At 34.6% G+C, this 16,235-nt stretch overlaps 1 protein-coding gene across 2 annotated transcripts; it reads left to right on the top strand.

Annotated features, from left to right (window-relative positions):
* Nucleotides 1-5,401: 5,401 nt before the first annotated feature.
* On the top strand, nt 5,402-15,745 carry LOC149223763 (endoglucanase 1-like). Of its 2 annotated transcripts, XM_089383402.1 has the most exons (9): nt 5,402-5,434; nt 11,846-11,995; nt 12,242-12,448; nt 12,587-12,787; nt 13,199-13,297; nt 14,376-14,537; nt 14,799-14,910; nt 15,028-15,191; nt 15,277-15,745. In XM_089383402.1, exons 1-9 carry the CDS (start codon nt 5,429-5,431, stop codon nt 15,604-15,606), a joined length of 1,431 nt encoding a protein of 476 aa, XP_089239528.1. In that variant the 5' UTR covers nt 5,402-5,428; the 3' UTR covers nt 15,607-15,745. The 2 variants fall into 2 exon arrangements, with proteins under 2 accessions (XP_089239528.1, XP_089239527.1); XM_089383401.1 differs by lacking the exon at nt 5,402-5,434 and having other exon boundaries at nt 11,702-11,995.
* Nucleotides 15,746-16,235: the final 490 nt, after the last annotated feature.

The following is a 16,235-nucleotide window of genomic DNA, read 5'->3' as shown; positions in this document are numbered from 1 at the left end:
ATCATGAGAAATTAGTCAGTTATGACTACTTCTCATGGAAATGGTCATAGATGAATGACTTAACGTAATTGAATCCCAAAAAATGATATCTAATATAATGCACTATGAAAACCCCCAATACTTAATTCAAAAGAGTGAAGGGAACTCTACTTGAATGGTTCATGAGGCAAAATACTTGCTAAGGTTTTGCAAATGGGGTAGCAAGCTAACTGGGCTTCATTATGGGGAAAACTCCACAGTTAAGCGTGCTTGAGCCAGAGGTGATCCGTGATGGATGACCTCCCGAGAAGTCCTAGTTACCGGGTGCAAGCCCCAAAAGTGATGATTGACGCTATGTGATTCATTTCACTAGTTTCAATCCACTTCCGGAAGTGGTTACCGGGTTCAAGTGATCCGAAATGGATACTAAATCAAGAAGAAAAGGTATTACAGACTCATGTGCAGGAAAATGCCTATATTACCTAGTGCAACGGATCGAAAAGAGTGCGAATAATATAGACAATGTGCAATTATAAAACATAATAAACACACATCAACACAATCAAAATAATAAAGGAGTTCACCAGACCCCTTGGTTACGTCTCCTGGTCCAACTTTCAGTGTTGACCTCTATATTATGTGTTCAAGAACAGATTATTACAAGAGTGAGCTCAAAAACAGAGTCTCAAACCAACAGTGACATCAAAGAGGGATCTGCTCAGAAACCTCGAGCCTAAAAGAGTGCAAAGACTCTCCCTCTGTCATCTTCCTCTATTCATTCTGCCTCGATCGAACTGACTGACTGTCTTTCTGTGACTGTCTTCAACTGACTTCCTCTGTTCTGTTATGCGATGGCTTTTTAATCCTATTGACCCTGTTTGTTTGCCTTCCCTCTTCGAGCTCTCTATCTTCCTCTTCTGTCTGCTCACTTCCTTTCGACGTTGGACACGTCTTGTTAAGACAAAACGCTAAAGCACAAGAACTCCTTTGTATTTTGATTTTATAACGGAAATACACCAAAAGACAGAAAATCCCGACCAAATGCCACATATTGGATTTCAAATTTTATAGTGCCGCATCTATAATCCTCTCGGGTCCGCCTTTTATCACTAACACAAGCCCTTTGTATTCCACACCATTGATTTTCCTTCGATTCGACAGTTTGCATCCAACCCAAAACATCAAGTAGTTCGCTTGATCTCCACCGTTGATCCAGGATCTCCAATCCAATGGCTGTTAGCCATTTCGGGTGGCCTACTTGCATGGAGATTACCTGCTCGAAAAAGCAGTTTTCTCTCTCTTGCGGCATGCTATGTGTCGGCCAGTGTATGGAATCAGGCGGAGCCTATCCAATACTTCTTACCGCCTGAAGCCCGCCCGAAATAAGATTTACCACGGAACTCAAATTATATAAAGTCATATTTATAAACCTTTCAGGTCCGTGCATATCGTGTAGTCTTTGGGCTTGCTGGTTAAGTCCTCCCCTTTCGAATCTGCGATGCGATATACATGGTCTCCGCCGTTAATCTACGCGCTGATCTGACGGTCTATGTTACATCGCTGGATCACAGTCGCAACTCACTCAGGGTTGGAGCCGATATGCCCTGCTGACCTCTGCCGATGCGATATCGCCGATTTAATCTGGGTCGTTGATGTGGCTGATCCGATGGCTCCAGTGCAACGTTATTTCAACCTTCACTTTACTTGGGTTTCCGCCATTCTTTAGTGTTTTCCTCTGCGATAGTGTTTCCCAATAATTAATATATATGAAGACTTAGACTTAGAGGTTTGATACAAGATCCATTTTGGACCACGCCTTCCCACTGAAAAGCTTTTGGACCACCAAAAGTTGGTTTTTAGGCATCGATCAAGTGGGGATACAGCTCTCTTACTTGTCTAACTTCTATCCATCGTGCTTGGCTTGTATTTGAACCTTTGAGTCCCACTCTCAGGTACTCAACATCCCCTTGATGCGTAGTTCTTACCTTCTTGTCTATAACTGTGTCCTCTTGTAACTCATTGAGATACTCAGGTGACAAATCCCCAATAGAAGGCCACTGACTTTTCTCTTCAGGATCTTCAATCAATGAAGGTTCATACAATCTCAAGTTTTCTGCATTAACGATTGAATAGATCTGCATGTAAGCTGGCAAATCAAGGTGAAAAGCATTTTCACCAATTCTATCAAGTATCTTGAAAGGTCCATACCTTATTGGTTTTAGCTTCTTTCCTTCACCCTGCATTCTGTCTTTGCTGATGTACAACCAGATTTGATCACCAACTTGAAAACTATGCTCAACTCGATGCTTGTCATGTCTTGCCTTGTACTTGGCTTGACTTCTTTCCAGTTGTTCCTGTACTGCCTAGTGAATTTCCTGGATTTGTTCAATGAACTTGGTTGCTTTGTCCACATCATTGTGTCCATCAATTACTATGTCTTTACCAAAGACAAAATCCAAGGGAGACTTTGGTATAAAACCAAAACAAGTCTCAAAATGAGATCTCTGAGTAGAAGAGTGCTTGGCATGGTTGTAGCATGATGCACATAACACAAATGCTCATCCCAAAGCTTGGGATGCTTGCTGAAATAACCCCTGAGCAACTGGATCACTGTCCTGTTGACCACTTCTGTCTGACCATCTGTTTGTGGATGAAATGCTGTGCTTTTCTTCAACCCAGTGTCCATCAACTCCCATAAACTTGACCAAAACTTCCCAACAAATCGAGAATCTCGATCATATATAATAGAAGTGGGTAACCCAAAATGAACCCATACATTCTGAAAGAACAACTTTGCTATTTGTTCAGTTGTAACCTGCTTGTTACATGGTATCAAAATACACATTTTACTGGACTTGTCCACAATAAAATACAAATAATCATGACATTTCCTAGACTTTGGCAACCCCCCAACAAAATCCATGGAAACACTTTCCCAAGGACGAGAAGGAATTGGAAGTGGAGTGTACAAGCCTAATCTCCTATTATTGGGTTTGCTTGTAGCACACATAGTACACCCTTTGATATATATAGAAACTGTCTCATGCATTCTAGGCCAATAACAGAACCTTTGCAATTGTGCAATTATTTTACTTACACCAAAATGACCTGATATGAGAGAAGTATGTGCTTCTCGAATCATGTTAACTCTTTCAGTTTGTGGAATGCATAACTTTCCCAAATGATATAAGAGTTGGTCCTTCACATAATAATCCAATTCTTCTACTTGCTTGCCATAACTTAAAGTTGCATATACATCTTTAAAATCTACATCTTGAGCATATTGTTCAATGTAACTTTCATGCATTACTGAGTTATGCTTAAGTATAGTCGACACATTTATGATTGGTCTTAATAACATGTCTGCAACCTTATTGTGTATGCCCTTCTTATATCTGATCACAGGATGAAATTGTTGTAGAAAACCCATCCACCTATAATGTCTTGATTGTTGCAATTTAGTTTGTGAGTGAAAATATTGAAGTGGTTTATGATCTGTATGTATGATTGTTTCTTTACCCATTAGGTAATGTTTCCACTTTTTCACACTTTGTACTATTGCATACAATTCTTTATCATATGTAGGATAATTAACTGCTGTAGAAGTAAATGTCTCAGAATGATAGCATATGGGTTTTTCATGTTGCATCAACACTGCTCCCATGGCATAGTCACCAACATCTGTCTCAATCTCAAATGGATGTTGAAGATCTGACAATGCTAGTATTGGTGCTGTACTGATTTTTTCTTTTAAGGTGTCGAAGACTTTCTGCTGTTTTCCTCCCCACTTAAACACCTGTTTTAATCCTGTTAAAGCATGTAACGGAGCTGCAATCAGTGAGAAGTTAGCAATAAAATTTCTCTAGTATTGTGCTGCCCCTAGGAAACTCCTAACATATGTAGCAGATTTGGGTTTAGGCTAGTTCACAATGACTTCAACCTTAGAGGGATCTATCTTCAATTCACCACCCCCTACAATATAACCCAAATAATTTAAATATGTTCTGCCAAATTCACATTTTGACAACTTTACATAGATATTTTCTCTTTTTAAAACATCTAAAGTTTGATTCACATGCTTTACATGGTCTTGCCATGTATTACTAAAAACGAGAATGTCATCTAAATAAACAACTACAAAATCATCAATAAATGGTCTGAGTACATCATTCATGACTTTGATAAATGTAGTAGGAGCATTAGTTAAGCCAAAAGGCATAACCAACCATTCGTACAATCCTTGCTTTGTCTTGAAAGCAGTCTTCCATGCATCCTGTTCTGCAACTCTGACCTGATGATAACCACTTCGCAAGTCTAACTTAGAAAAGTAAACTGCTTGTTTTAATTGATCTAACAAATCATCAATACGAGGAAGAGGATAATGATTCTTGATTGTTATTTTATTTAGTGCTCTATAATCAATGCACATTCTCCACGAACCATCTTTATTTCTCACCAACATGATTGGAGATCCACATGGTGATGTGCTTGGTTGTATAAACTCTTTATCGAGAAACTCCTGTACCTGCTTCTTTATCTCTGCATTCTCTAAAGCTGACAACTTGTACATTCCAATGTTAAGCAATGGAGCATCTTGCTGCAAATAAATGTCGTGTACTATTTCTCGCTTGGGTGGCAGATGTTTTGGTTCTTGAAATAGAACATCATACTCTGAAACAACATTAACTAAATCAGCTTTCTGTTTAGAATCACAGCCTTCAAATGCATTGGTTTTTTCAGGATCTTTTGTCTTTACAACCATTAGTAAAAATTGCTTACTTTAATTCACAATTCATTTCATCTGTCCTGAGTTTATGAGAGAATAATTATGTTTGAGTTTATGAGCTCTTACAATATATTCTATTCCATCTTTAGTGAGTTGATACTTATTCTCAGCTCTATAGAAAATAGCGTTTCTATCATACAAGTATGGACTTCCCAAAACAATACCACACATATCCAATGGAACTATATCTAACTCAACCTCATCTACAAATGTTGATCCAATATCAAACCTAAGTTTACATTGTCTCATTACTTGTAGCTTTGTTTTATCACACACCCAACCTAATGGATATGGCTTCTCATGAGGTTTGATTTGTGATCTCAACTTCTTTACAATTGTTTCAGAAATCAAATTTACTTGTGATCCACTATCAAATAAAGTATCAATCATATTATGCTTGGAAATTACTCTAATACGAAAAAGCTCATTTCTTTCTCTCTCATTATTTTCATTATCAACAGATTGTGCATAATTACTTGTGGATGCTTTAGAATCTTTACCTTTAATACTTGTGGCTATAACTATTGTTTCATCACCTGAATTTGATCCTAAGTCCTACTGAATAGCAGCAACATTCTTCTTCTCCTTTCCACCGAACTTCTTAGGTTTCAGTTCTGGATGCAAAAACCAGCGGTGTGCCTCATTGTGTCCTTCTTTCTTGCAATGAGTGCATGAAGGTTTATCCTTCTTTACAGTGTTTGCTTTTCTCTCCTTCCATTTCAGTTTCTCCTTTTCCTTGCTCTTGCTTACAAAATATTTAGATGATCCCCCAACCTCTGGGTTTACATTCTTACCTCTAGCTTCTAGATGTGTGGCTTGAACTGATACATCATCTAAGCTAGTGGGATTAAACATGAGAATATTATTCTTTAAATAGTTATGAAGACCACCTATATACTTCAATAAAGTCTTAGGTGAGTCTAATGATATTCCTAGAGTTAAAGCCCTCTTTCTGAATTCCTGAGTATAACTTTGTACACTTTGACCCTTCAACGGACGAAGAGTTTTCCAACTCATCATTGCCTACTTCATGTAAGCTAAAGGATATAATTTCTTTTTGATAGCAGAAACAAATTCATTCTAGGTAGAAATGATTTTACCATGTTTTTGCAGACCAGCTTGTGTCTTGCCTTACCACCATACTAGTGTAGTTCCTCCAAGTCGAAGGCTAGCTAGCTGAATCTTCTTCCTTTTTGAATCAACGTTCTGTACCCTACAATATACATCAATTTGTCTTATCCAATTATCTAGCTTTTCTACATTGAGTTCTCCATCATAAATTGGCAAATCAAACTTCACATCTAATTTGATTTAGGAAGTTTTCTTCTTCTTCTTAAAAGAGCTAGAAGATGATGATGGTGGAGATGGTGGAGGAATCATTCCTCCTTTTCCTTTGCCTTTTGGAGGGGAAACTAGAAAAGGTTCCTCTGCTCCTTTGTCTGGTTTGGGTGTTGCAGTGCTTTCACCTTGACCCTTCTTAAATTCCAGATACATCTCTTCCACCATGGCTTGGAGTGTCTTAAAACTTTCTATAAATTGAGATTCTGATCCCAATGGAGCTTCTTCTGCCATTCTCCTCTGAGAATAGACTCTTCCAATCTCTAGATTAGCCTCAACAAGTTCTCCTTCTCCTAGTCTGAGCTTTAATCTAGTTAGCATTCAAAATCCAGCACAAGCTTGTTTAACCTTAATAAAACCAAAACCAAATGCTCTAATACCACTTGATCCGAAATGGATACTAAATCAAGAAGAAAAGGTATTACATACTCATGTGCAGGAAAATTCCTATATTACCTAGTGCAAACGATCGAAAAGATTGCGAATAATATAGACAATGAGTAGTTATAAAACATAACAAACACACGTCAACACAATGAAAATAATAAAGGAGTTCACTAGACCCCCTGGCTACGTCTCCTGGTCTAGATTTCAGTGTCGACCTCTATTTTATGTCTTCAAGAACAGATTATTACAAGAGTGAGCTCAAAAACAGAGTCTCAACCAACAGTGACATCAAAGAGGGATCTGCTCGAAAATCTCCAGTCTAAAAGAGTGCATAGACTCTCCCTCTGTCCTCTTCCTCTATTCAATCTGCCTCGATCTGACTGACTGACTGTCTTTCTGTGACTGTCTTCAACTGACTTCCTCTGTTCTGTTATGGGATGGCTTTTTAAGCCTATCGGCCCTGTCTATTTGCCTTCCCTCTTCAGACTCTCTGTCTTCCTCTTTTGTCCATTCACCATCCTTTCGACGTTGGACATGTTTTGTTAAGACAAAATGCTTAAAGCACAAGAACTCTGTATTTTGATTTTATAATGGAAATACACCAAAACACAGAAAAACCCGACAAAACGCCGTATATTGGATTTCAAATTTTATAGTGCCACATCTATAATCCTCTTGGGTCTGCCTTTTATCGCTGTCGCAAGCCCTTTGTATTCCACATCGTTGATTTGCCTTCAATCCGATGGTTCGCATCCAACCCGAAACATCAAGTAGTCTGCTCGATCTCCACCATTGATCCACGATCTCCAATCCAATGGCTGTCAGCCATTTCGGGTGGCCTACTTGCACGAAGATTACTCGCCCGAAAAAGCGGTTTTCTCTCTCCTGCAGCGTGCTACGTGTCGGCCAGTGTATGGAATCGGGCGGAGCCTCTCCAATACTGCTTACCACCTGAAGCCCGCCCGAAATACCATTTACCACAGAACTCAAATTATATAAAGTCGCATTTATAAACCCTTTTGGGTCCGTGCATATCGCGTAGTCTTTGGGCCTGTTGGTTAAGTCCTCCCCTTTGGAATCTGCGATGCGATATACGTGGTCTCCGCCGTTGATCTGTGCATTGATCCGATGGTCCACGTTACATCGCTGGATCGCAGTCGCAACTCACTCAGGGTTGGCGCTGATATGCCCTGCTGACCTTTGCCAATGCGATATCGCCGATTTAATCTGGGCTGTTGATCTGGCCGATCCGACGGCTCTGGTGCAACGTTACTTCAACCTTCACTTTACTTGGGTTTCCGCCATTCTTTAGTGTTTTCTTCTGCGATAGTGTTTCCCGATAGTTAATATATATGAAGACTTAGACTTAGAGGTTTGATACAAGATCCATTTTGGATCAACAAGCCCCGAAAGTGATGATTGACGCTATGTGATTCATTTCACTAGTTTCAATCCCACTTCCGGAAGTGGTTACCGGGTGCATGCCCCGGAAGTGATGATTGACACTATGTGATTCATTTCACTAGTTTCAATCCCACTTCCGGAAGTGATGATTGACCCTATGTGATTCATTTCACTAGTTTCAATCCTACTTCACCCCCGAGAATCCCAAAAAATGATATCTAATCTTATAAAATAGTCTATTTTTTTTAATTTATATAATCATTTTTTTTCATATTTAGTTTTTTTGGATATATTATTTTGTTAATTTTACTTTGGAATTATAAATTTAAAATATATAATGCATGTAAATTAATTTTTTCCTATATATTTAAAAATATATTTTAAATAAGGAAAAAATATAATATAATTCAAAATTATATCATTAAATATTAATTAACAAAAACTTTACAAAAATATAATCAACGCTAATAATTAATATTATCATTAATATATATTTATTATAAATTTATTTTATTTATATTATAATTTTAATAACAAAATATGAACCATAAATCATTTTTTCAAACTCAATCACTATAACACCAAACCATTTGATCCTAAACCTTACCTAATATACTGCAATAAATTATCTATTCGCTATAATTTAAAAAATATAATTATATGATATGTTAAATTTAAATAAAATAAAATATAACTATAACCGACCCCTCCAATAAAATATAATCCTTATCACGTATTATAATTTTAATAATAAGATAAGAAATATAAATACCGACTCTTCCAATAAAATATAATCAACACTAATCACGTATTATAAATTTAATAATAAAATAAAAAAATATAAATGACTAATGTTGAATAACCAGCAAAATAGGAACCACAAATAACCAGTATTAAATAACCACGCTTTCAAACTTAATCACCATAATAACAAGCCATCAGTGTAAAATATAAATTTTTAATATTAATTATTACACTATTCATAAAATATATTGCACACTATTTTATATGCAAAAGAGTTATTACATAGAGTAGTTTTGGTCAGAGTTGTTTTTAGTGTGATTTTTTTGACGAAAAATTTGAGACATAGAGTAGTTTTGGTCAGAGTTGTTTTTAGTGTGATTTTTTTGACGAAAAATTTGAGGTGAAATCTTGATTTGTGTTATCTAAGCTGGTTTTTTAATTGCATATTTGGATTCAGCAGGCTGAAAAACCCTTAGGGCACTTTGATTATGTGTAGTCTAACGAGGCCGAGGAGTTCCCTGGAAAGTTATGGAAATTCTGGTCATATTTAGTTATGGAAATTCTGGTCATATTTAGAGAAAATCCGGCCAGGATTTTTGTAAATCCAAGTTATAGTTGTTAAACTTCAAAATTTTAGGTGTCCTAGATGTTTTACATGGTGCTGAATCTATTTCTACCATCAAAAACACAATTCAAACACTGCCTCTACAAGATTTTTTGAATTTTTTTGTCTGGATTCCGCCACTTTTGGCTGTCCGGCAATTCCTCCGCCTCCTTAGACAACTCCCTTAGATTGTGTCGGAATTACCCATCAAACTTGTGATTTCAATTAATTGCTGCCGGATTTTAAAGAAATTTAATTGGAAAAACCTACCAGAAAAGATTCCAAAAATTCGCAGTAAAGACAACTCCGTTTTGGTTTGTATTTACAATAATCCCTTCCGTCAATGAATAATAAGAATAAATAATAATAAGATGGAGAATTTAAATGATTGGATTTTATTTATTTATTTTATTTTTAATTTAAATAGACTGTTAGTTTTAATATAAGTCTTTAGATGAAAAAATAATATGTTTAATGTGGTTATGGTACGGGTTGAATTTGAATATTTTATAAAATAGTTTTTATTTTTTTAATTAATTATAATTTAAAATATATATTCTAATTCTTTATTTTTTAAATTGATTTAGTTTTTGGTTATAAATTTAAAATATGTAATTTGCATAATTTGAATGTTTTATTATTTTTAAAAAATTAAATTTATTTATATATTTAAAAGTACATTTTATATGACAAAAAACCATAATTTAATCGAAAATTATATCACTCAACACTAATTAAAACCCCAAAACATCATATAAATAAAATATAACTGATTGAAATAACAACAATAATTTATGAAAAATGAAAACGGAAAGTTTAATTTTAAATAAAATAAAAATAACAAAAATTTGTAACATTTGTTATGGTCAACTATTTCAATAAAATATAATCAACACTGATAATCAATATTATTATCAATATATACATATATTATAACTTTAATAACAAAATACTAACCCTACATAACTTTAATAATAACTCTTTCAATCTTGATCACCATAATACCAAGCCATAACTATTAAATATAATTTTTCCATCTTAATTATTACACTATCATAAAAATATGGTACGGTACAGGTTTTTATGGCGTAGTTTAATTAGTAGAGGGAATGATTTTTTAAAGCATTTTTTATTAATTTTATTCAAAATTTTATATAGATTTTTAGAAATTATATATTGAAATTGTTTAATTTGTAAAGATGGAGTGCATCAAAGATTTAAGGTGCTGAATTTATTTATACATTCAAAATATATTTTAAATAATAAAAAATTACAATTTTGCTAGAAATTTTATGGCTGGATTCTGGTAAAAAAAACTATCTCATCTATTTATTAAATAGAATAAACCAATATACAAAATAATTATTGCATAAATGAGTTTTGGTTTATATTTATAATGAAAAGTGATCCCATCCCTCAATGTATGATAAGAATAAATATTAATAACAGGTAACTGGGGTTGATTGTTAAATTAGGAGGAATTCACATGATTGCATTTATTTATTTATGTATTTTATTCGAGATGTCTTTAGTGGGACTTTTTGGAATTTTTTTGGTGGGTTTTTCTAGTCTAATTTCTCTAAAATCTGGCAGGAATTTATTGAAATCACAAGTTTGGTGGGCAACTATATGTATAGTTAAAAGTCAAGATTCCACCTCAATTTTTCTGCAAGATTCCGACCCAAAAGACCAATAAATTACACTAAAAACAACTCCATTTTTATTTATGATGTAAATTAAGTTTAACTGAGGTTAGTTTTCTTATTAGAAAGAAGAATGATATAATTTAAGAGACGGTAATATTCATATTAGATGGAAGAATAATATATTGAAGTTTTAATATGACATTTGGGAGCATGATAGGTAGAATGTTCTCAATAAGATTGTGCGGTGCTGGTTGATTATATATATATATATATATATATATTTATTTATTTATTGGTAATTTTATATGCGGTGTTGGTTGATTATGCATATATATATATATTTATTTATTTATTGGTAATTTTATAAGTTTAAACCTTTGATAATTTTTAGAAAACTAATTCGTATATGTATTTAAAAATTTATTTTAAAAATCACAATCTGGTCCAGAATGTATAAATGAATTCTAATTTAAAAACCAAAACAGTTAGAATATGCCCCATTAAAATAACAACGATGATTTAATGAAAAGATGGAAACCGAAATTTCTGCTGTTTGATCGGAAAATTATATTGTTTGCATTTAGAGGGGTGGTTATGATTCGGAATATTGCTTTTCACGGACATTTTGTTGATGTAGAACGAGAAATTTAATGCGTGCATTTAGTGAGTAGTTAACGTTTGGACAAATAGATTTTACAGGATTTTACATGGAGCGCCTTCCAAGGAACCCAATAACAAAATATGAGGAGTATATATATCTGGGCTCTCGGAATTTTAATGGATCATAACTCTCGCTCATTCGTGTTGCATTCTCTCACTGAGTGCAACATATATTCAGTCAGAATTATGATCGAAATGGGTGGAGGGCTATCACAATGTTTACTCATAATGTTGGTCTCATCCTTGCTCTTACCAGGAGCAATGGAGGCCAAACGTGTCAAGCAAATAAATGGGCAGCCCTCCACAGCAGGCTCCCGCCATAACTACAAGGATGCTTTGTCCAAAAGCATTCTCTTCTATGAAGGCCAGAGATCAGGAAAACTGCCTCCAAATCAACGCATGACCTGGAGAAGGGACTCTGCCTTAGGAGACGGTTCAGCAGCAAATGTAAGGATTCACCATTGTTATGTTATGTTGATTTTTCAATGCTCAAGCAATATACTCAAAACACCTTCTATGGCACCTAACCCTGAAGCAATATACTCAAAACCCCTTCTATGGCACCTAACCCTGAAGCAATATACTCAAAACACCTTGCTTGATAGTGTTAAAATCTGTGTACTGGATGCAGGTGGACTTGGTAGGAGGGTACTATGATGCTTGTTAGTGTAACATTCTGTTTTCTGGATGCAGGTGGACTTGGTAGGAGGGTACTATGATGCAGGAGACAATGTCAAATATGGTTTTCCAATGGCTTTTACAACCACGATGCTATCATGGAGTGTGTTAGAATTTGGAAAGCTCATGGATGATGATCTACCACATGCCCTTACTGCAATTCGTTGGGCTACAGACTATCTCCTCAAAACAGTAGTTTATCCAGACACTATATATGTGCAGGTCTTTCATATTTATATCTCACATATTTGCATAGTTTCATAGAATTTTGGTGTGTGCTAGCCTATTATTTTATGTGACTTGAAATTGTTTCTACTATGATGAATTCTCCTCTCAGATATATAATGTGGTATATTACAGGTGGGTGATCCCAATTCAGATCATCATTGCTGGGAGAGACCAGAAGACATGGACACTCCCAGAACAGTTTACAAGATTAACAAAGAAAATCCTGGCTCAGAAGTTGCTGCTGAAAAAGCTGCAGCATTGGCTGCTGCCTCCATGGTGTTTCAAAAAACAGACCCCCGGTATTCTCGGCGTCTCCTCCAAACTGCAGTGTGGGTAAGACCAATGCTCAAACCTCAGGATATCTGTTCCTTTCAAAAACATGAAATCGGCATTTTTAACTATTAGATGTTTTAGGTTTAAGCTTTTGGCGGGAATTTGGCTAAAAAAATTTGGATGAAATTTTGAATTTTTGTTTTTAGTTTTGTTTTCGTTTTTCATTGCATATATAGATTCTGTAATTGAAAAACTTTTTCATGTAACTGAAAAACTTCTTGGGTACGCAAATTATAAAAAATTAGCAACTCCATCTTGTGAATTTAACAAATTCTACACAAATTTGATCCAAAAATTCCCTAAAAAATCTCGAAAATGTCTAACAGATATAATACGCTCATGAAATCAGGTGTTCTTCCTATCTGAATTTTAGCTTGACAGTCACTTCCCTTCTTATAATGTTTTCAACAGGTGTTCGACTTTGCAGACAAATACAGGGGAGCATATAGTGATAATCCTTCACTGAGATCAGGAGTGTGTCCTTTCTACTGCAGCTATAGTGGATACGAGGTAATACTCCATATGCAACTTTTGACATATGCCAAGCAAAATTGCACTAGATATTATGACTTCAGTTAGTTCTCTATATTTTCTCCATTTCCTCCATTTCTATACAGTTATGAAATAAAATTAGAATGGTAATGGAGTAATTTTTTCAAAAAATATTGTGTAACTTATCTGCACTTGCCCATGTCTTCAATATATATATATATATATATATGAGAGGGGTTTTCTTTCCATTACCAAAAGGTCTGGAAATACTAGGAATAGTATTTTGTCAGAAAGCATTTCTGCACTGGGTTTTTTAAAGAAATTTCTCTGAAGTTTTTTTTCCCATTACAAAGGTCTGGAAACACTAGGAACAGTATTTGGTCAGAAAGCATATCTGTACTAGGGTGTTTTAGAAATTTCAATTTTACTTTAACGCAACATTTTTGTTTTGAAACTCAAAAACTTAAAACATATTCTGAGTCGGTGAGCAGACAGATCGACATTTCAGTGGTGTAAGCGGTGTATATATTTATCAAATGAAAATACTATGATAATATTGAAGTCTCTATTTGCAAGTAGTTATCTAGTGATTTCAAATAAAATACAGTCAAAGAAGGCCGTCTTATTTTGATTGCACATTTTCCAGATATTTTGAAATTGGATCAGAATTTGTAGCCAAGTTTAAATTCAGGTTAAACAAAATTAACCTGCATCCAAAAATATTATGATAATATTGAAGTCTTTACTCATATATATAATTTTTAAATAAAATATTGTGAAGGATGATTAGTTTATCTTTTTCAAATATTTTGGAATTTGACGAATAAGAGTGAAGTCAAAGCATGAACATGGCTTTTATTTCTCAAATTTCAAAATATTACGATAATATTTAAGTTTTTATTTGCTACGTGATTATGTAATTTAGAATAAAATATAGTGAATGATGGTCATTTTATTTTGAAATTTGATAAATAAGTGAGATCAAAAAATTAACTTTAATTCTGTTTATCAGATTCCAAAATATTCTCAAAATCCATAATTGAGTTTAAATTTAACTCAAACAAAATTGAAACTAACATATAAACGTCTTGGTTAGGATGAATTGATATGGGGTGCAGCATGGTTGCTGAAGGCTACAAAGAACAAAGCATATAGAGAATATATACTTAAAAATGGCTTAGAATTTGGATCTGAAGAAAACACCTTCGAATTTGGATGGGACAATAAGCGTGCGGGAATTGATGTTTTGTTAGCCAAGGTAAACTCTATTGTATTTTTATGTTGATTGTAGATTCCAAGAATATAAGTTATTTCTATTTATCAATACATTTAAATTTTCATAGAATCCAAAATAAATTCTATAAATTTTCATCAAAGTCAAATTAAATTCTATAAACATTTTTATATCGATTGCAGATTCCAAAAATATATGTAGTTTCTATTTTTCAATGCAACTAAATTAGCATCCGTTGTGATTCTCGTCCCCAAATAATTGGCCAAATGTATGCGTTTTATGCAGTTTTTCTTGCATGGGAATGTAACAGTTCTGGGAGGCTACAAAGAGAACGCTGACTATTTCATCTGCTCTCTCATGCCAGAATCACCTTATTCGCAGAAGCAATTCACACCAGGTTCAGTGTTTGCACAGAAACTATAAGTATAGACATTGATATTTTTCCAAAGTATTTGGCATTGTTAGTGTGTTTGATTTTGAGGAAGAAATTAATCATGCATGACTGCTATAACAGGTGGACTTATCTACAAGGATGCAGGGGGTAACATGCAGCGAGTTACAGCCTTCTCATTTCTACTTTTAACCTATGCTAGTTATTTGAACAATGCTAATCAAACTGTTGTATGTGGAGCAACAATAATTCGTCCTGAGAGACTCAGACAATTTGCCAAGCGACAGGTATTTTCCATGTTACTCATCATGGGAATGAAATATGTCAAAACTACCCATTTGTGTTATTAATTATATGATATTGTGCATGCAGGTGGACTACATACTGGGAGATAATCCTCTCAAACTTTCATATATGGTGGGATATGGTCATCGCTTTCCTCAAGGAATTCATCACAGAGCCGCATCTTTACCCTCAGTTGCAGTGCAGCCTACTCCCATAAAATGTAATGGTGGGGCCAAATTGTTTGCTGCCTCAGATCCCAACCCTAATATTCTGGTTGGTGCAATCACTGGAGGGCCAGATGGAAACGACCAATATGCAGACAGTCGGGCACTCCCCGCGCAATCCGAACCCACCACCTACTACAATGCACCACTGGTAGGGGCACTGGCATTTTTCAGTGGCCATCCAGAATTCTGAGTTCAAACACCATTGCTATACAAGTTCATGGGTGGCACTCAAGCTAATAACCAATTGAAGAAATATTAACATCTAATCATCAGATTTCCATTGGTGACCTTGGTTATTTTGTTGTGTGATCTTTTATATCTGAAAATTATTCTTATATGTCCATCGTTATTACTGTGGGAAATATATATCCTCCAAGTTCGGCAATCCCGACTTAGTTTTGGACCCTCAGTTTTTAAATATACAAAGTTAATGGACAGCCATGCCACCTATCCTTAAACTGCCATTTATCTCACTTGAATAAATGTTACAGATATTTTATCTGTATGAAATTATTTAACCACAAGGTACTGTAATAGGAGAAATGATATTCTCTATAGTTTCGCACGACCATGTTGCAATATGTTTTAGCATTAACGTTTCTTTCCTTAACCAATGTTTTGAAAATCAAATTGCTGTTTATTTATTTCAATTTTTAAATTCGAATTTATTTTAGTTGGATTAGGATGGGAGATGTGTATTTATTTCAGTTTTCAATTTTGAATTTTTAGTTGGATCAGAATGGGAGATGGTATGACAAATTTATATATCGAAATGTTTCAATTAATTTAATAGATTTACATTGCATTTATATAAATAAA

This window comes from Pinus tabuliformis, chromosome Q (genome assembly GCF_031772625.1).
Source record: "Pinus tabuliformis cultivar Carrire ecotype Pingquan chromosome Q, CPIR1, whole genome shotgun sequence".
In the NCBI taxonomy this organism is placed as follows: Eukaryota; Viridiplantae; Streptophyta; class Pinopsida; order Pinales; family Pinaceae; genus Pinus; species Pinus tabuliformis.
The sequence above is the reverse complement of the archived record's forward strand: the minus strand, read 5'-3'. Positions and strand labels throughout refer to the sequence as shown.